The sequence below is a fragment of the Ammospiza caudacuta genome, chromosome 1 (genome assembly GCF_027887145.1).
Source record: "Ammospiza caudacuta isolate bAmmCau1 chromosome 1, bAmmCau1.pri, whole genome shotgun sequence".
NCBI classification, from domain to species: Eukaryota; Metazoa; Chordata; class Aves; order Passeriformes; family Passerellidae; genus Ammospiza; species Ammospiza caudacuta.
Genome location: NC_080593.1, coordinates 79,842,499 through 79,865,031, shown reverse-complemented (window position 1 = coordinate 79,865,031; position 22,533 = coordinate 79,842,499). Strand labels below are relative to the sequence as shown.

The 22,533-nt window shown below is 42.6% G+C and overlaps 1 protein-coding gene across 1 annotated transcript in view; it reads right to left on the bottom strand.

The window, feature by feature from the left end:
• MYO10 (myosin X) overlaps positions 1-22,533 on the bottom strand; it is a 163,986-nt gene that overhangs the window by 117,262 nt on the left and 24,191 nt on the right. The window contains exon 2 of the mRNA XM_058818033.1: positions 11,351-11,449. Within this exon, the coding sequence (XP_058674016.1) occupies positions 11,351-11,449 (99 nt within the window). The remainder of the gene's footprint in view (positions 1-11,350; positions 11,450-22,533) is intronic.

Sequence of the window (22,533 nt, the reverse complement as noted above, 5' to 3'; positions counted from 1 at the left end):
CTGCTTAAAGAACCTGAAGCTCTGCAAGAAGTACCTCATCTTTCAAACAGCATTTCAAACATCAAGCTTTGAAAGTGATCTGGCATTGAAATACCAGTCTGGCTGTTCAGATTTAGTTTGCTTAAAGTCAGCTTGTATAGGGAAGGGTACCTGGAGCTGCAGAAGATTCCCCTTTGTTTCTGTATTCTCTGGTACACAGAGGTAACATGGATTTCAGGAACTGCTTGAGTGACCACAGGATAGGGCAAAGATCAGATGAGCTTTCCATCTACAGAACCAGCACCATGCAGCCAGAGGCACTGCAGCTTTCCCCAGAGGAGCTGCCAGTAGACACAATCTCCTTTCCTACAGATTCATCACTCCACCTCGTCATACCTGCTGTCCAGCCCATGGGCTGGGACACCAGCACACCTAATGCAGTAACCCACACACCTGCCCAATGGCTACACGTTTAAAATTATCCTAATGACTTGAAATGGCAATGAAAAAAAAAAAGATTTTTCACAGCTCAAACCCCTAAGTGCAGTCTTCAGTTCCTGATGGAGGAGTGGGGTGGGGATGGGGCATGGCTCTTCCAAACAGTGGCTCCCAGGGGGCTGACTGTAAAGGAGAGAGAGACGGTGACCTCTGGACACCACTGATCTGTTATCAACTATCAACTTTTTAAAATGGTGCTTACACATGCACTAGCATTTTCTCAGAAGCCATCATTGTGTAAAATCCTGTCCAGAATTATCCAGTATTTGACTTTTTAATTAAAAAAAATACTATGAAATTTAAAAATCCATTTAATAAAAAGTAGGGTGCTCTAGGCCACTTGTGTTTTGCTCAACTAATCTCTCCAAGTAAAAATCACAGAGGCCATCCACCATTTATCTGCACTGTAAGGTACAAAGCCTCACCAGAGCAAAACTGAGCAATGCCCTGTTGCAGAGCGAAGTATCCCCGCATGTAATTGTTCTTAACCTAAACCATATGTTCCTAAAAACACCAACAATGCTGAACAATGAGACCAGCCTCACATCCAAGGGAATTTAGGAACAGGGGAACAACCAAAGTGACAAGCTTGTTCATCACGGAGCTACAGATTCATTGTTGTCATCGTTTTTTGGCACGATGCTGCCTGAATTCCTTCTCATGTTTTGTGAACAGCTGAATTGTGTTCCCTTGCAAAAGAAATTAATATGGCAGCCTGTGTACATCTGCTTTAATCTTAAAACAAAGAGTTTTGCTATCTTTAGTACAAGCATAATAAAGGCACCAAAAAAAAGACAGATGGTTTGGATTTTCTTTGCAGAAAGAAGACTGACAACTCAACTGTTTATGTAGCCACAACCATTACATGGCCACAGCAAACCATAGGGGAGGCAGAAAGTACCTCTTTGTCAGCGTCTCAGATGCCAACTGCTTTCAGTCAGGTCTTGTAAAAAGCATAAAACAACTCTGCTCACAGATAAATGCTTTTGTTCATACAGGTTTAATTTATATGGGTAGGAAAAAACTTAACAACGGCCACACTAATGCCAAACAAATTAATTTCAGTATAGCTAGAGCAAACACTACTGTTCTGTTTAGGCAGCATAGAACAAAACCCTTGAAAATCCAACATTAAGGGAGTTATTTATGGTCATTGCTCAGCCCTCCTGCCCCCATCATTTGTGCATTAGAAATCTCCTGACTGCTCACTTGCAAACTCCCTGACTTTTGAGCAAAACTGGCCACACACTGATAGCCTGAAAGTTCATTCTGTGGGGATAATATAATCACCCTGGTCAGGCAGTTGGGATGGGTTTTGGGGTTTGGTTTTTAGGTTTTTGTTTTGTTTTGCATAGATGCTTTTTTTTCAATTCAGACTTTCTTTTAAAATATCTCACTTCAGGATTAAAACTTTCCCCTTCCTGAAATCAATCAAACTGATAGTGGTTTTGGCAGAAAGGGAAGTAACAGGAAAAAAGTAAGGACAGAACATGTGCAACACATCCAAGAATTAATTCATAACTTGCTCTGTAGTTTTTTATGTAATAGATACATAGTTCAAGGAAAAGTACACACAAAAAGAGGCTTTCCCTATTACACTTTAACAAACATTCAGAGAATGGCAGTCACGTAAAAATACCACCCTTGATATAAAGGGATAAAATGACACCCTGAATTAGCTCATGAATTAGGGGCAGAAAAATATTCTCTGATACAGATATTGCTCCTTTCAGCATAATTAAATGTCTTTTTAATATTTCCATGTTGAAGAATTTAAGAGACCCAAATTAATGATTTTTCCAATTAGCAAGTATTTATAAAGAAGATGGCACACATGGAAAAAATCCAAAACACTTGTTCAATTTGTGAGTGCTTCCACTTGAACCAGTGCTCAAACACAGTACTGACAAGTAACACTCGGGGTTTAGAAAGAGCATTTCCATTAAGGAAAATGTTTGCTGCAGTTGCATGAAATCCTTACCAGGCACGGGGAGCCTTTTGTGCATCGCAGTTACACTCCATTAAACGCTTCCCAGGAGGGCTGGGGTGGCATGGCTCAGTGGCCCTGTGGGACACGTGGGCTTGCAGGGCACGTGCAGCCTCTGCTGCGTCGCTCGCTTGCCTGACACCTTTCTGCAAAGAGCAGGGGATGGAGCAAGCACAGGCAAGCAGGGCACAGCCACCCCTCCTCGCAGCTCCTGCCAGGAGATGCCCCACAGGCTGGGCCACCAAAGGGCCCCGGGGACAGCCAAGTGCAGTTGTGCAAGGCAGGGAGGCCGGGCTCCCTGCGGATGCTCCCAGAGGAAGCTGCCGGCTCACATCTGTCACGAGCTCTGTTACAGGCGCGCCAACAGATGCTTGCAGCGAGAGTCGCTGAACTTTGACATCCAACATAAAGATGTAAACACTTCTCCACAGAAGATAAATCCTGAGTACTAAAAGGCTCTCTGGCTGACTTGTGGCCCTCCCCAACCCCACACCATCCGCCAAACCCAAAACTCCCACACATATCCCTTAAAAACAACAACAGTAAGAAAGGCCCAAAACCCTCAAGAAATCAACATACTAATAGCCACAGCACCAAGATTTTTTAAGTACGCTAACCAGTAGAATTATTACAAGTAAGCCAAATATAACTGACTGGAGAATAAAATGAACTTTACACTGTTTAGACAGATGGAATCTGATTTCCTGCTGTAAAGCTGCTGAATTTGGCATTGACCCTGAGCCCCAAAGGCAGGGGATCTGCTGCCCAAAACACACACGAGCTACCCAATGTCCGGAATCAGTAGTCACTACTCTTCATATGCACCATTAAATTAAAAAGCATGAAAGTCCTCATAAATAAGATTTGCAAAAAGAGATGGATTCATTTAACGCTAAGAGCAGCCAAGACCAAAGCCCACTGCATGCATTTGTGTATTTTCTTAAGAGCCTGTATATACAAGGGAGCTCACAAAGGGCTTCTTTAAAATGCTCCCTTGTAAATGTGCATTTGAAGGGTAATAGATATTGAATTCAGGGAAATGCCCAAAAAATCACTGTTAGGAAATATTTTTAGACCTTCATGTGAAGAGCTAGAAGCAATCATGATGCTTTTCAACACTAGCTAAGAAAATCCTTGTCCAGAAGGATTTACTTCTCTGATGCCTGATCCTATGAGCTATGGATGCAGCCAAACACAGCATTTACTGATAAACAGTCCTACTGACTTCAGTAACTTAAGCCAAGTAACTTCAGTGGTGTTATTCATGCCCTGTGAATATGAACGGAAGACTCTTATTTAAAAGGGCTCCTCACAACAGCAAAGGCCAGCACAAGAGAGTCCCAAGTGAGGGTGAGAAAGGACACAAGGCAAAGAAAAGAGTCCTTATGAGAAATGCTTAGCCATTACCTGCATTTGGGGATTTCTTTTTAATTTTAAACCAAAAGTGAGGAAAACATGAGCTCTCCTGATATAACCACACAGTAATATCAACATAATCTTATTGTTAACTCAAAAGTCAAACAAAAGGACCCCCTGGCCCCTCCCCCCCAAAACAGACAGAACAAACCCCAAACCTCAAACCAAGCCCAGGTCTACAATTTCTGAATGAGGTCACAATGAGAAACTCTCCCAGCCTTCAAACCAGAAATTAAAAAAAAAAAAGTGAAAACCTCCATGGAAAACATACTTGAGCTGTGTTTAACAAGGAACATCTGTAGCCTTCCAATTCCTGGGATGCAGAAATGCCGCAGAAGAGCTGCAGTAACTTAAACACACAGGAAAAAATACTTTTGTTGCTGCCCAAACCATTTACAGGTGCCTCTGATTTGAAACTAAGGATACCAAGCTCTACTCTGTTTGCTGACATAACACCATGCTGTGAAGGACTTCTTTGTGAAGAAAATTCACTGGAAGCTGGTTTAACTAACAAAGTCTTTACTGGTGAAATATGACATGTGTTTTTAAAGAGCCTACATTTTTTGCATATTATCAGTCAGCTGTTTCTATTTATAACATTCGATGTAAAAGTTTCTCTCAGTCAGCTAAGTAGGTATGCAATTAAGTATCCTGAAATTTTAGTGTCAGACTGAGAACAGTTTGCAGCAATTGACTCAACTTTTACTTCTCCCTCGATGAGTTTGTACAGATAAGATTTCCTCCACACACACACATTAGTTATGTCTTACACATATAAAATTCTTCCCTTGCAAGGGAATAGATGTTATTAAAAATGTGTGTTCTTAGGTGCTGTTCTGGAAGTCCCCAGTTCTCAAAGGCTTAAACATAGTGCTACTTATACCAACAGCAATAATTGTACTTAAAAAAAAAAAGACTCCTTAGTCCACAGACTATATATTTACATATATTTACAGCGCTGACTATATATTTATTGGCACTACTTTAATATGTACTTGGATGTATAAACGGAAGAAAGAGTAGAGAGTCCTATTTAGGTAACTAGAAAAATGTTCTTGAAATCAATGCCATGCAAAACAACACAGTTCTTCTGAAAGATTTCACTCCTCCTCAAGCTTTTTGTATTTGCTATCTATGCTTCCACTGCAGACAGCTTCACGTGTGTCTGTACAAGTCAGTAGCACAATACAGTCCTCTTTGATCTGAAATAAGTAAAGTTCACAGTATTCAGAAAAAAAAGAAAAAGGATAGAAACTGGAAAGAGGTTTTTTCTCAATGGAACCATTGATTAATGAATATACACAAGTAATTTCAAACAAAGCATAGAATGACAGCAAGGCTTTTAGGATTTTATTTAAACATTCACTTGAGCACTTTATAAGCTCACACAACTTCATTAAAAATACAGTAAGTCAATGAGGAAATGTCTGCTTTACTGTAAATAAAACCTTTAAGGAAGAAATCAGTTTAACCCCAAAACTAAATGCAGCAAATATATCCTCAAACATGAAAAAAAAACCTCAGTAACTGTAATGTCATTTTATATACAAATGTTTATTTAAACCCACATGGAAAGATTAGGACCTACTTTTTTAATTCTAAATGTTCATAGACTTCATTGACATAATATATTCCTACTAAGTATGAATATACTGTATTAATCATAATAAATGACAGTAGAGTCATAGACCTGGTGTTTCCAAAATATCCAGGACAGAGCCCTTTACCAGCTCTCTGCACTAATGGAACAGAAAAACAAACAACACAACCGACCCACCCACCAGCTAGCAACTGAGTACAGCATCTTCTCTTCTGGAAAGCATGAGGTTTGTGCTTATAAAGGGAAATATATTTACCATATGAATTGTCTGCACATGGTAGCTTTTCCAGTCACTGCAGACTCCCTGAAGGCCAGCCTGCAGGAAGCTTTGGAGAGCTACTCCAGAGACAGCTGCAGCCCAGCATCATGAACGCGTGCTAAGAGGGAGGTCACACCTTTCATCTCCCACTCCTTTATCTTGGGCCAGGGTGCTGAAACACAGGCCTGACATACTCTTCCCCTCCTTGTATTTAATGAGGTTTTCATCTACCCCCATACAGTGCCACATTTTTCTTCTTTTCATAAAGAGCTATGAATTTTTCATAGCTATTTGCTCAGGGAAATCCAAATTTACAATGTGATATTCCCATTTTAGTATACCATATCTCATGTATTGGATATTTCCCATAGACCATCAAATCAGCTAGTTTTACAACCATCTCACATGGATGACAACAGCAGGAAACAGTATCACAGTTGTCTATAATGATAATTAGAAAATGAACTGTTTAACTGTATATTACTCAGGTAATATACACAAGAACACTTGAGGAGGAATTATATCACCGTGTGATAATCAAGAAATTGCTATGCAGCTTGTTAAAATACCATTATATAATCCTACCTTCACACTGGGTAGGATTCCCTACAACCACCCCTTCAGCATACAACTGCATGGTGCTACAGATTTTTGTGGCAAATTAATTTCTGCAATTCACAACAGAACGGAAAAAAAAAGTTAAGAAGTAATGTACTGTGATATGAAAATTTAATAATTCTGCAAACTGACATTGGCAAAGACCTGAAGTCCAGACTCATGAAAGTAAAATCCAAAACCAGCTCCAACAACAGACCTTCCCAGTCCCACTGCCCTGCCAGTCATGTCATAGGAAGACATGCAGAATGCTCAGTGGAAAGGTGAGAAATGCGAAGTCTAGTAGAAGCTACTGAATCAGAGAAGATGAATAACAATGCTGTACTTTGATAAGGTCCCAATGTTTTCATCAGTTTGTCATTAGACTTGAACATGAGCTCCAGCTGTCAAAATGATGTGGGAATCAATACACCAACCATGCTTCAAAAAGCATCATCGCCCCATATTTCTGCAACCTCAGCCCTTCCTTCCCCTCTCTGGTTCTTCCAAGTTATATTGAGCATTGTAGGGATTGCCAAACAGTCAGAGGTAATAGTTAAGCATTATCTCAGTTCCATTTCATCTGCTTGCAACCTTCTGCAGCCCACAGGTAACCAAACAGCAAGGGCAGGATGAAAGCACACCAGGAAAAGCAATGGGAGAAAAGATAATAAATGACCAATATCAGCTAGCACAGTCATTTTACACACAAAGCCCACTCCTGAAAATGACTGAAGTTATCAAATGCAGTGAATTTCTACTATGCCTTTGGCTGTGCAGCTGCCAGCTCAGACCTGTGAGGAGTTGGAATGCCACCTCACAGGTCTGAAGGCCGATCCCTATATCCTTCCCATTTTGCACCACCTGATTTTAACACATGCACACCCAAATAAAGGAGGCAATTTTTTGCCCGGTGATGTTTGTAACATCAGGGTTTTCTAAGCAATCAATTGGATGGCATCACGGTAAAGACTTGAGACTTTTTCCATGTTACCTGAAGTTTCAGTTCGCATTATGGACATCGCGGAAAGGCAGTAACATCACAAAAAACACACAGAGAGAACACTATAAACAAGCAACTTTTCTGCTGGTGGATGTCAGCACTAGCTCTGCCATTCTTTTCTAGGGCACCAAAGCAAGCTGTCCCTTTTACAGGTGCATCTGTGTTTCCCTTAAGTATAAGGATTTTTCAGCTCAAAACACTTCTAAAAGTCAGGCTCTTTATGGCTACACATCCAATTATAAAACCCTGTGAAAATTACAGGTAGTCTCTCATGTAAGCATGCAGGTGATTCATACTAGGAGCTGGAGAAGGCTTGTGTTTAAGATGAAAGACGTGTTTAAAATGACGTTTCCTGGAGGATGTTAGTGGAACAACACACACAACAGCCTTTCTACACTGCAGCTCAAATGTAATGGTGATGCTTTGAATGTGATGGAGCCTTCTTATTTTAGCTTGAAAAAGCCAACAGAGGAGACAGGGTCAGCCTTTCTACTTAACTGGACTTCAAATTTCAGTAAAAAAGTCAAAATATGAAACGTCCCAAATCTGAGAACCAATACGTGGCCATCAATAACTTGGTGCAAGAGAAAAGGATGACAGAATCATAAAATGCCTTGGACTGGAAGAGACCTGTAAAGGTCATCTAGTCCAATCCCCCTGCTGCAAGGGGAAATACCTTCCAATAGACTGTTGCTCAAAACCCCATTCAACCTGACCTGGAACTTTCAGGTATCCACAGTTTCTCTGGGCAGTATGTTCCAGCACCTCACAACCCTCTAAATAAAGAATTTCTTCCTTAATCTCATCCAAATCTACCCTCTTTTAGTTTATAAAATTACCCGCTTGTCCTACTGCAACAGGCCCTGCTGAAAGGTTTGTCCCCAGCTTTCTTGTAGGCCCCCTTTTGGTACTGGAAGGTGCTGTAAGGTCCCCCTGGAGCCTTCTCCATGCTGAACAACCTCAAGTTCCTCAGGCTGACCTCATAAGAGAGGCATTCCATCCCTCTGATGATCCATGGCCTTCCTCCATGGCTCCACGGGTTGATGACCTTTCAGTCAGGGGGTCTCAGAGCGGGATACAGCACTCCAGGTGAGGCCTCATGAGGGTGGAGTAGAGGGGCAGAATTCCCTCCCCTGACCTACTGGCAATGCTGCTTTCGATACAACCCAAAATACACTTTGTTTCCTGGGCTGTTAACACACTGCCAGCTCATGCCCAGCTTTTCATCCACCAGCACCCTGAAATCCCTCTTGGCAGGGCTGTTCTCAATCATCCTGCATGGATACCAGGGGATGCCCCAATACAAATGCATGGACCTTCTACCTGACCTCATAGAACTTCATGAAGTACATGTATGTGCCCACTTCTCAGGCTTGTCCAGCTCCCTCTGGATGGCATTCCATCATTCAGGCTTGCCAGCTGCAGCACTCAGCTTGGTGTCATCTGCAAACTTGCTGAGGCTGTGCTCTATCCCACTGCCAATGCTGTTGATGAAGGCATTAAACAGCTCTGGTCCAAGTCCAGAACTCCAAGGGACATCCTTGTCACCATTCACCACTGTCTGGATGCAACCATCCAAGCAATTCCTCATCCACAAAGAGCTCGTCCACCCAATCCCTACCTCTCCAATTTAGAGGGAAGGATGTTGTGGGGTTCTGGGTCAAAGCCTTTAGAGAAGTCCAGACAGATGACTCACACAGCTCTTCCCTTCTTCACTGATGTGGTTTCTCCATCATTTTCATCCCACAGTGCCAGCATAGCAGCAATTTAATCATGAGTACATTACATTTTGCCCATCAAAAGCCACTCTGCAATTCTGTCTGGTTCCTTTCCTGCCTGGAGAAAGGCATGTAAGGAAAGCAAGGGTTCCCTGTCTCTGAAAGACATGCTTTTATTTTTTTGGCCATGTGCCAGCCCCAACTTTCTGTTAGTATAGGGGAATATAGCCTTTGAGAGGCCACCTTCCTCCAGTAAACTACATAATCACCAACCTATGTGGAACAAGGCTTTCACACCTAACAGCATTACTTCAGCTTTGTCAGACACAATCACAGCAACTGACTGGGGAGGCAACAGAAAGAACTATTAAAACCAAGTTGCACATTCAGGTCGTGCAAAATTAATATTTTATTCACAAACCTTTTAGCTTCCCACTATGCCCTCCACACAAGGAGAAAATGCACAGCTGGTATCACCACCATAACTCTGAGGGTTTTGACAACAGAATGGCCTGTACAGTGCCAGGCTGGCATACATGTGACTCATCTTTGTCAGTGAGACTTCAATCTTATTGTGATTATGGAGATGTAGTGGGGTACTTCCCACAGTGGAATGTTGACACAAAGGGCTACACACTGTTTGGGAGAGACAGAGCAGGAAAGCACGGTGCTGGAGTCGCCCTCTTGGTGAGGCAGCACTTGGAATGTATTAAGCTCTGTCTGTCTCAGGGTGGATGATGAGCCAGTCAGGAGCTTATGGGTCAGGATAAAAGGGCAGATGAGTAAGGCTGACAGACACTCTGGGTGTTTGCTCCAGGCTGCCTGACCAGGAGGAGGAGGTGGGTGAGTCGTTCTAGGCAATTACAGCAGCCTCAAAGTCACATGGCAGGGGGGCTTTACCTACCCTGACATCTGCAAACAAGCCAGGAGGTTCCTGGAAATCACCCCAGTCTTCAAAAGGAGCAAGAAGAAGGACACAGGAGACTACCAGCCAGGCAGCCTCACCTCAATCCCTGGAAAGGTGATGGAGTGCCTCACTCTGTAGGCCATCTCAACCCAAAAAAGAGACAAGAAGGTGATCAGGAGTAGTCAGCATGGGTTCACTAAAAGTAACTCATGCCTGATTGCCTTCTGTGCTGAAACTACCTGGATGGATGCAGGGAGCACAGTGGATATTTTCTACCTTGACATCAGCAAGGTTTTTGACGTTGTCTCTCACTAAATCCTCATGGCAAACTCAATAAGTGTTATGTTGGATGAGTGGACAGCAGAATGGATTCAGAACTGGCTAAGCGGCAGATCCTAGAAGGTTGTGGTCAGTGGTACACAGTCTGGTTGGAGGTCTGTCACATGGTGTCCCCCAGGGTTCTATACTGGGCCCGGAGTTATTTAATTTGTCCATCAGTGGCTTGGATGAGGGAATAGAGTCCCTTCTCATCAAGTTCACTGCTGACACAAAGCTGAGAGGAGAGGTCGATACTTGAGGTTATGCAGCCTTTCAGAGGGACCTGGACACGTCGGAGAGCTGGGCAGAGAAGAACCTCCTGAAATTCAACAAAGGCAAGTGCAGGGTCCTGCACAGAATAATCTGGGGACCCTGATGGACAACAAATTGTCCATGAGCGAACACTGTGTCCTTGTGGCCAAGAAGGCCAATGGTATCCTGGGATGCATTAGGAAGAGCACCGCCAGCAGGTCAAGGGAGGTGATCCTGCCCCTCTGCTCAGCCCTGGTGAGGCCACATCTGGAGCACTGTGTGCAGTTCTGGAGTCCACAGTACAAGAGACATGGAGCTTCTGGAGCAGGTCCAGCTGAGACCTCTTGGTAAAGAGTCTAGAGAATCTCTTTTATTCACAGCCTTAAGAAAGGCTGAGGAAGCTGGGCCTATTCAACCTCAAGAAGAGGCAACTATGAAATGACCTCATTAATCTGTATAAATATATGAAGGGAGGATGCCAAGAGGATGGAGCTAGGCTCTGCTCAGTGGTGCCAAACAACAGGAAAATAAGCCACCAGCAGAAACTGATGCACAGGAAGTTCCACCTAAACACAAGTAAAAACTGCTTTGCTGCATGTAAAGGGTGACCAAGCCCTGGGACAGATTGTCCAGAGATATTAAAGAACCACCTGGACACAATCCTATGCCATGTGCTCTAGGATGACCCTGCTTGAGCAGGGAGGTTGGACCAGATGACCACTGTGGTCCTTTCCAACCCGACCTATTCTGCGATTCTGTGAAAGCTTATTTTTTACAGACTTATGAGAAAGACAAAACATAGAGGAGCAAGGTCCATACCTGACCATAGTCTGTCCTGAATACAACAACTCCTTCTGCACAGGAATGAACAGTGCTGGGATAATGCTGATTATTTTCTCGCAGCCAGACCCGAGACCCCTGCAATAAAAACAAAACAGAATTATAGATGACATAACAGAAAAACTGAAGAAATAACTCTACTCACTATTTTTCTCTGGAAATACTTCTCAAGCAATATGAGAGAAAGAGAAATCCAAATAAGCAAGTGAAAGAAAATAAAATAATCTCTTAGCAAGTATTTGTTGATTTCTGCTTGATCAGTAAACACAGGAGAACTACACTGAAGTGCCTTTTTTTTTCACAAGTTCCTGAATGCCGGCAGGAGCAGCTGGAGCCAATCCTCTGATTCTCTGAGTCATGTGCCTCATGCTAGCACATGTAAAATTACAGAACAGTGTTTGAATTTACACACAGTTTAGAAGACCCGCCCCAAAGCCAGTTGGCTCCCTACCTGTTTATTTTCAACTTCAGTCAGACACTCCCAGCACTTTTTTCACCTTTTTTATAAACTACTTCCCTTTATATGGTTCTCCTCTCTTCGCTGCACAACAATGCAGAAGATTAAAAAAAGACCAACTAGTAGCAAGCAAGGTTGCAAAGAACTGATATTTGCTATGAAGGCATTGGAGACACTGTCAGTGAGACAAGTCAGCCTAGTAGAGCAGGTAGAGCTTAATGTTCCATCTACCTGGCTCGTGGTGCAGATGCAGCATGAAGAAAACAGAAATAGCTAGCACTGAGAACAAGGGAGGAGGACCACAGCTGATGCTGCAGCTGCAGCAAAAGCCATCCCATGAGCAACAGCCACGCGAGTTGTCCTGCGTAGGAGAAGACTTTAGCTGGCATGAAAACACTCAGCAGCAGTGACCCATGGCCTGACTTCCAACCAAAACTACACTCCCATTCTCTTCAAACATCTGGCTCCATATCAGGGCAACAGTATTTTAGTGGCTTTCAGAGAACAGAGATTTTTTTCACCAGAACAGTCAAATATCCTGCTAAAGGAAAAGTAAAGGAGTGATACGAAAGTGCTAGGATATACCCTGATAATCATAAGGTTTGGGTGTACAGTCATAGGAAAAAAAACAATTAAAATAATTTTGCATGCTAGAATCCAAAGGTTGTCCTTGCCTGAATTGTCACACAGAGAAACCAGACATAAAGTCTGTTTAAGGTGGATGGGGTGCAGTCCTGATTAATAATCGAGACAAATACAGATTTTTATTCTGCTACCTATTTAGGATGAGTGGCTCATGAGCTTACCATGGACTTCAGCCACATTACAAGTTACATATGCTTTTAGATAATGTTGAATAAATGTTATTCTTCTTTCTATGATGGGACAATAGCAGCACTGAGACAAAACAGTACTCATGGAGAATTTTACAACTCTCGCTGTTTGGTACCCCTAAATGGAAAGAGCTCACCTGGACACAGAAGATCAAGCAAAAAGCATCCCTCTATTTTTTGCCCCTGCATCTTTTCACAAACTGCTTTCCATTTTCAAGGCTGCAAACACCTGTGGAGCATTTGCCCTTTTACTTCCAAAACCTCAAGTGAGATGGTTTCTAGGCATACAGCAATTCTGAAGCAGTTCACATGCAATGTTCATAAACTCAAAAGTGCAGGGTTAGGGCAGATGGAAGCGGAAAGGAGAGCACCAGCTCCTGAGGTGAGTGGGAGGAGCAGGAGACCGGGAAACAGTGGGGATACACCTCTCCAGAAGTGGTAAAAGCAATAGATAAGATTTGAACATTAAATTCAAAATCCAGTAACAGTAGATTGAACACTTCCACCCACTTTCCTGGGTCTACATCAGACTCTGGTCCTCAAAAATCCAAGGGCACTGCTCTGTTTTTATTCTCTTGAACACCACAAACATCCCCATGCTGACTGGTTCAAGGGTACCTCTCACCCTGCACTTCCCAGAGGAAGGAAGGCTGATGTGAGAGCTTTGCTCTTGGACTTCCTCTGCTACCTCTGCACCAGAGCCAGCAAACAGAAATGTCCTGTATCCCTCAGGTACAGACAGAGGAGCAATGATAAAGTGAAGGCTGCATATTTGGTACTAAGGAATATCTACCACAACCACCATGTAGAGACCGGGCGGTTTTTTCACATTAATGCAGGTGCTGCCATCAGCTCACTGCCCCCAAGAGTGCCTGAGAGTGAAAACCTGAGGCTTGCAGCTGCCCTGTGGGGCTGGGTGATGCAGAACCCACTTAATTCACCGTGGAATTGGTCTAAAATCCATAACCATGTGTGGAAACCCAGGGCACAGGGAATATTACTCTGTCTGCTCTGGGGTGTCCTGACCCCCAGGGGAGCACTGACTTTGACCCTCATTCATGGAGAACGTTTCCTAGACTTCAAGATAGAGTAGAATCCACAAAAGTGTGGAACAGATTATATAGAGTAGTGTAGGTGTATCAATTGGTGAGAAATTAGGTTTTGAGATTTTTAGTATGTTGTGGATGGAAGCAAGGTGGAGGGCACAGGGTGTCATCCTGGGTTTCTTCTTCCTGCTTCTTCTTCCTTCTTCTTCGTGGGTTTGGGTGGCATTTTGTAATTGGGCAGAGAAGTCCACATTGCAGGCTCTGTGGGAGCAGTTATTGGGTTAAAAGGGGAAATAATCTAGGTGTCAGTTCTTAATTGGATAGTTTAGTCATAAAAGACCTTGTAAAAAGAGATTGTTAGCCATTTTGTGCCTTCTAATGAAATGCTGCCAAACTCACAGTAGTGAGACTGTTTAACTGATAAGAAATAAAAACACCTGAGTCTGAACATGAACTACCATCTCAAGTGCCTTAATCCAGACCCAAGGAAACCCACAAGCAAGAGTGCACAGCAAGACTGATGATGTGATGATGCACCCATGCTACACCATGCCATACAGTGAAAGCAAGGTGAGCTGAGCTTTGCCTGGGATTCCTGCATGTCCTCGGCCACCTCACTTCATCTGTGCATCACAGAAGGCTGAAATTGACAGGGACAGAGAGGTGAGGCTCTAGCCCAGGGGCTCAGCAGGAGCTGGTAAGACTGGCTGTGAAAGCACTCAGTCACTCCCACAGTAGAAAGTGTTTCCTAATGTTCAGGGTGAGCCTCCTGTGTTTCAGTCTGTGCCCACTGCCTCTGAACCTCTGAGCATCACCAAGAAGAGCCTGGCTCCCTCCTCTTTTATCTTCCCTCCAGTGTATTTACATACACTGGTGAGATTCCCCCTGAGCCTTATCCAGGCTTAAGAATTCTAGCTCTCTCAGCTTGTAGTTCTAGGAGAGAGACCCCTCATGACCTTTCTGGTCCTCTGTTAAACCCTATCCTTGTCCCTCCTGCAGTGGGGAGCACACAGCCAGACACAGCACTCCAGCTCACATCTCACCAGGGCTGGGAAGAGGGGTAGGATCACCTCCATCAACTTACAGGCAACACTTTACTAACATGTCCAACAGTAGTGTCTATAGAAACCTCATGAGATACTCCTGACTTAACACAGGACACCAGAAGAAAGAATCCTCAGCTCATTAAGCCATCCCAGTCAGACAATCACTGTTTCACATCTGAATGTTTCTTTGTTACCAGTGGGACTATTATGGCATAAAATGAGAGGACTACAAGGTTGTCTAGCTCTCAGAAAATTTTTATTTCACTGGTCTTTTTTGCCTTGACCTAATAACCCCACAGGAGCAAGGCACAGCAAAGCTTTCCCAGCAAGGCACAACAAAGCTTTCCACAGCAAACACAAATTGCAAGGGATTTAATGTCTACTGTCACCATCAGGCTCTGGAGACCAGACAGCTTGAAGAGCAGATGCATGTACTACTGTCACCCTAAGCAGCAAAGAGAATTTGGTGCCAGCCTACACACACCATCCCCACCTCCCTCCCCAGAAATATTTTTGCCAGCCTGCTGCTGGGCACTAAAGGTCAGTCTCCACCGTCTCCTTCTACGTGAGCTCAGTGCACCTAAATGCACACATAAAGAGCAAAAAAACCTATCTGCCAAAATGCAGTCAAGTTCCTCAAGTGTTTCAGGACAACCAAACCCCTGTTATTCCACTGGTTTATTATTTGCCAGCATCTCAGAAGCTCAAGTAATGTGAAATTTATGCTTTCAAGAGCAATGAAAAGCTTGTAAACATTAAGCCGCAACAAAATTTGCCAAAACCTCAGCATTCAAAATAGCCTCTCAGAACGAGGAGAATGTTTTCCATCTTGAAATTAAATAATTAATGCTGCAAAATATCTTTTCTGGCTGTGAAGGGAAAAAGAAGGGGCCTGCACAGAAGCCTTCACTTGGCTGGGCTGGTGCTATAATAAGCTTTTTAAAGCAGGGACAGGGGTTGATTTAAACAAATATACATTGTTAGGGGTCAATAGCTGCTATTCAAAGGAGGCAGGAACAATGCAAGTCACAAAGCCAGAGGCATCTGGAATGCAAATACAACACGTTCCCTGGCAAGGTAGCTCTACAATGGAGTGTCTGTCCATGGGCCTTCTCCTATAGGTGGGGCAAAACAAAAAGGCCTTGGCAAGAGATACCTTGCCAACTACACAAGCTACAGACATTGATCCAGCTGCCATCCCTCTGCAGTGCATTAGCCATGCACTGCTGACAAAATCTTCACCAGGGCTTAATTTATGGACAAGACTTGGCATACAGGACCCACCTGAGGAAGGAATCTTCTCAATGCACATGGTGGCTACATTGATCTCAACCTCTTTTTCAGGGATAAGCCTGGTGCCTTGGGTTACTCCAGAGCTCCCTCACAGCCAGCCTTCTGTGGTCACAGGGCATAGAAAGCCACGGAGCACCAACTACAGCCCAGTGTTTTTTATTTCCATGAAGTAAGGTTGTAAAAATACTTGGAATAGTGCTTGCAGAAGAACAGCTGTATGCCATCATTTCCGTAGCAAATAAATTTCTCCTGACTGCAGAACTGAAAGGAAATAGCTTTGCAGATCTCACAGCTGCAAGACCACCTGGAGAAGTCCTGGGCCTTCTACCTCACAGATTTTGATGCTGAAAATGCAAACACTACCTCTTGTTTTGTTTGGAGATGACAAAAATCCATTCTTTTTTTACTTTCTGTTGGATATATATGCTGAAAATAACAAACTTAATAAAGAACTTTATCGCAGTTAAGTAAAATGGTGGAGCATTCATTGCCAAACTCTAATTAACAAGTTAGATTTTATATGTACCCATGCTGTATGCTGCATAAAATAACTGCACATTAATTACATTTTATATACACATATATTGTATATATGTCCACATATGAAAAAGCAGATACTATATAACAACTGTGTTCTTAGTGCAAACTCACACCTTATAATGACTGAAATCTAGTCAATACATCAATGCAGTTGTTTCAAAACCATTAAAATTGCTTTAAATGAAGAGCTATGAATGTAGGTTATGCTGCATCTGCATTCAAAAAGCACGTCACTACTGAGGCTTGGCAAAGTGAAAGGAACAATAGTCAATATGTATTTAGAGAACTTTTTGTTTATGCACCTCAGTAGCTTGGCTCCAAATACAAAGTCTGAGACAGGAAGAGATGTTATTAACTGGGTCAAGCAGGACATAGCTTTTCAATGCAAAAGATAACTAAAACCACATTTATCTTCATTCCTTCTCTTTCCTAAGTCACAAACTGACGACAATTAGGGAGGGGCCACGAAAAGAAAGAAGTCATCAAGGAAAAGACCACAACTTTGCTGATTTTATATTAATAGTCAGTTATTGCACCGAAAACTCACCCTTCCCTGTTGGCTTTGGCAACTGAAAACACTTAGATTTAGGTACCCAAAACCATATTAAGTGCCTGGCCAGACTACTCAATGGAAAGTTCACTGGAAGCTCAATATCCCTCACTGAATTCAATTCACATATGAACCATTCAGCCTCTTGAGCAGAAAACCAGACCTGTTCTTCCATATCTAAGTCCAGGGAAACAAGCAGTAATGGCCATTTGTCTGATGTATTGCTCTTTAATTCAGAATGTTGGTCTAGATGCCCTCCTTTGCACTGCTCGGCTTCCCTAGTGCTGCTTTCCATCAACAAAAGGCTTCCAGAAGAGCTGGTCATCAGTGGTGGCTGAATGTGGGACCTACTATAAAGGTCTGTGGCTGCTACTGTCACACAATGTACAAATGGGAATTCAATGAATACTCCAGAAATTGCACCAAGACAGTACCACAAACAGGCTACCCCTCTCTGCCAACAGTCAGGGGTCAGCAGTATTTATTCAGAGATGGTAGGGTGGAAAGGGATAGGCAGAGCTACAGAGAAGGACTAGCTGAACTCTGTACAGTGAGAGAAAGCACAACTTTATTTATTATTTGAAGTTTATTTGAAAATGCAATCTAAATTTCAATTCCTTAAACTCATCTTCATGAACTGATTATCTACATAAATCAAGGCATATACTTAATCCAGCTTAATAGGGTAAAATTACTTTTCAAACCCTTACAGTAGTATTCACAATTTCCTCAGAAAACACTCAGGAGAGTAAAATACTAACACCTTCCTCTCAATAAATTGAGTTCTGTCTCTTACATAATACAATTTTCTTTCCTGTTTTAAAGCAGAACAAAGCCATGAAGATGTTTCCATGGGATAGAAGGCCAGTTCAGGGGAGTTAGTTTCCTGCAGAGCAAAATGCCCTTGAAAATGAGATATTTCTGTTGTCTGTCAATCCCCCACATCAGATCAAAGCACCAGCTCTCCTGCTCCTGAGTTCTGCACAACAGCTGCTGATTAACCTTCAACAGCCTCCATCTCCTCCTGTTTCAGTAACTGGAGACAGCACAGTGCTAGTGATGGTATACTACTTTAAAAACAAGAAACTGGATTAAAACATATATTATTACTGACTTGAAAGGGAATAAATTTGTACCCTCCTCAGCCCTTTGAAGGCACCAGCACTTCTTACAAGACCACTGCTTCATATAATAAAGTATTTTCTACATAAATTCTAAAAAACCCAACAAATAACTGCACAAGAATTTTTATCTTTCAATTATGCCCAACACAAACAGCACACAGACATTACTCTCAACATATGCAGGTGGACAGGCATATTTCTCCTCATCTTCTGCTGTTGAGTGTGAAGACATCCATCACTAATAGACCTCACTCAAAAGCCAAAGACAACTCCATCAAAAAGCAACTGCACTTCTCTGCTAGAGCTTCTGAAGATGTGGTTGTCAGCTCTTGAGGACAACAGATTTCTGCATGGCTAGGAAGCAGCAACTTTATCATGCACTCAAAAGCAAACTCAGCAAGAAGACACCATCGAGTCTTTTTGAAGAGTTACTGGTATTGGCACAGTCTGAGTTATGACTTTCACGAGAGATTCAGCAAACTTGCTTTGACAAGTTTTGCAAAATACTTTTTTTCACTTTGAAGACTGCCTAACCCATACCCCAGCATCATGGCTGCAAAACCACGACAGGGCAGGAGTTTGGAAAGCCTACTGCCATAACCGACTGTGGTCAAGTTAGACAGGCTGCTAGCAGACAACAGCCTGTTCTCATGACTGCAAATGTAAGGTAAAGAAATAACAATTTCTGTGCAATCAAGACAATGGCATTACTGGTTAATTCTGAAATTAAAAGGCATTGCTCCAAGTACTACCTGGCAACTGACCACGAACAGAACTGCAGAAACAAAGCAGGGAAACACATACAGCAACTTTTCTCTATCTGCTGGATCTACAGTTTCAAGTCCCACTTTACTTCATCCTCATCGGGTATCACAGACTAGCCTGGCTTATGGCACTGCCTCCACCACTCTCACCCCTCTACCTTTGCTTGGAATGAGAAGGCAAGATTTTGATCTGTTAAAACCCAGTAAGGAAGATAAGTAATTCAAAAAGAAAACGCATGGGTGAGGAGAAAGAGAAGTAGACGGCTACTGATGACAGCAGCGAGATGTAGGGCGCACATGGGCAAAGGAGCTTAGGGCCACTGCACATCTTTCTCTCCTGGTCTACATTGGGGCAGGGGGTAGCAATGGCCAGGCAAGTGACAGACATCATGGTGTACTCATGGTCATCTTAAAAGTAGCATGTAATTCTCTCCCCTTATTTCAGTCCTTGAAGAGGAATATATAACACACTCAAAAATCCCCTTAAAATTTATCCTGAGAATCAAACAAGTCCTAACTCCACATCCACAGAATTCAATATGAGCTGCAGTTCTGACTTTGATGATGGCACGGTTCTGTCAAGCACTCATATTTTCCTCAGAAACTCATTTTCTAATTAATAGCAGTCACGACCACAAATGCGAAAACACACGAACAAAACAACAGCAACAAAAAAACCCTAACAACAAAGCCAAACACAAAATTTCCAACAGGTATTTTAAGGAATGAAGAATCAAGGAAGGACAGTGCACAAGAAAGCAGCAGGGGAAGAGAGACTCCATTAAGAATCGGTCACCAAAGCTTACAGCAATGCAGCCAGCAGCAGCAGTTGTCCCAGCACGACTGTCCAATTTCAATCACCACTAGATTCTGCTCACATACTCTTTGCCACATCATCTAGCCAGCTCTTACACTGCTCTTCAGCTCAACCAGTGACTCAGGGAAAACGAGAACAGCCTGCCAAAATGCCTGTAGCTCATCCACCATGCCTGTTTGGGCCTGGCAGTCTCCGGTCCAAAAGCTGCCAGCTTGGCAATGTTTTGCTTACGCTACATGACATGCTTATAAACACACATCAAGGGGGAGGATTTTTAAATCCACACATGTAAGAAATCATGCTAGCACTCTCCTCTCATTCCTTGCTTAAGCTGTTCCCTAGGGACTCAGGTTTCAAAGACCAACGAGGCAAAGCAATGGTAGAAATTTCTTCATTACCTCCTTTGCTGGAGCTCGGTCACACAGCTTCGCCCTTCTTCAGAACCTTGCCCTTAAAGACTCAAAAGTCATCTGCACAGGTGGCTAATGGTCTCTAAACCACTTTTCACAAGTTTTGCAAAACACCCAAGCAATTTTTTCACCTTCCTCTTGCCTCTCCTGTCTGGACACAAAGCAAAGCCAGGCAAACCAACTCACGAGCTCCAGCCACATGGCATGGGAGAGACCAACCATTCCGAATCAAGGTTTAGTTTGAGACTGAGCTTGAGAGATGTTTCTCACTGTCTGTAAAGCCCAAGGAGACTCTTGTTTCCAAAATACGAACTTCTGCTTGCAACTGTACATGTTCAGTCTCATTTCAAAACATTTTGTTGAGGAGGAACATCTTAATTGAGTACTTCAAAGATAATTAAGTGGAAAAAGAAAAAACCATTCATTTGGGCACATTTGTTCTGAAGAGAAGCACTTACCATTTATTTTCATGAGACACTAGACTTTTCATTAGGTTTATTAGTCAAGCATTGTTCATTTCTTAAAACTGATCCCTATGTCCCTGGATACGGAAATTTTTGAAGATAATCCAGTATGAAACAACTACATAGTAGTGCTAGTTTTTCTATGGATGCTAATTGTGCTACACAAGCATGCATATGCCTTGTCTAGAGGGGCAGTATAACGATTCAGCCTAATTTGGATTTGCAAAGCAGATGAAATTTCTGATCAATATACATCTTCTACCTTTGAACAGTCTTTGTCAGCTATCTGTTTTTATTCTGGAAGTATTAGTCAAAGCCTTCTTGCATCAAGAAGCATCACTGACACAACGCCAGTGTTGCATCTAAAAGCAAACAGGAGAAATTGCTTTTATCAAGGTAAGGACTATTCCTGGCTTCTAGGAAGCTCAGCGTTGCCTTTTTCTTTTTTTTCCTTCGCATGCCAAAGAAGTAGGCAATCCCAGGAAATCATATCTTTATCAGGGTATCAAGTGGGATTCTGGTGTGAAAAATCTAATCCATATTAAACAGCAGACTGTGCAAGGTAACAAGCATACCTAGAAATGATTCCCAAGAATAATACTACCTCTTTCAACTTTCAATTTACTGGCATCGAAGCACAAAAGGTTCCACTTTAGTTTTATATTCCATATTGTCAGTTTTCATGATCCTTTTACAGGTCTGAAAACATCAGAGGGATTTTTGTATTTTGTTTGTCTCCCTGTAACTCAAAAATATCAGTTTACACATGAACAACTTTCATGCATTGAAGTAGGGATGGGCAAGCAAGGAAAGTAGTTCCAGACTCAATTGTTGCAAAAAAACAGCTATAAGATCAGAATCATAAGACAAAAACAAACTGACCCACCCAGCCCACATTCTTTGTAAGTATTTTGGGTTATTTTCCCCCCTCTCTTCTTCCAAGCTCTATATTTCCTTGAAATTAGAACTCAGGATTTTGTAGAGACACGGGTCTCACTTTGGTACCATAAGACTTAGCAAGACTTCATTCCCAGGCTTAGAAAGTAAGTGTGAAAAGGAGTGAGAAAAGAGAATAATGGACCACAGTTCTTTCATTCTTTTATTAATAGAAACACTGATTATTGAAAATAGGAGAATTATAAATGTCAGGTCATAAGTTCTTTTGTTAAGTTGCATTGATCCCCTCACATTGAATTTACAATTGACGATTTAGTATGCTTCATTTCACTTGGCAGCTTTGCTCTCACAAAATGATCACTACAGATCTCTCTCCTGTAATTCACTTTACACTGAATTATTTTTTTACTTGGCTAGCTCATGCTTCAGTTTGGGTGGTTTTGGGGGGGTTTGGGGTGGGTTTTTTGTTTGTTTTTGTTTGTTTGGAGGTTTTTGGTTGGTTTGGGTGGGTGGGGGTTGTGCTTTTTTGTTTGTTTGGTTGGTTTGGATTTTTCTTTGTTTCCTGTTTTTAAAATCAAATTTTGGCAAGCTATATGGGGTTTGCCCTACAAATACCAGAGCTCTTTGCAAACTTTGCCCACCTGTGATGTCTTTCAGATGTCCGTAGGACCCTGTATATAGGTAAAACATCTATGGAATAAGAAGAAACATGAAAAACAGTTGGTCAATTAGGATGTGCTGTTGCACCTGTACAGCACGTGCATTTCAGCCTTGTCTTTCTGAAGCCGATCTGAGTAGTCTGATCCCTCACTGAGGAACAAATCCCAGCTACACTTTGACCACAAGCACTTGAGAGGTCTGGGCTGCTCCACTCCAGAAGCCACAGTGACTCCCAGAGCAGCTCCCACCAGCAGCCCCTGC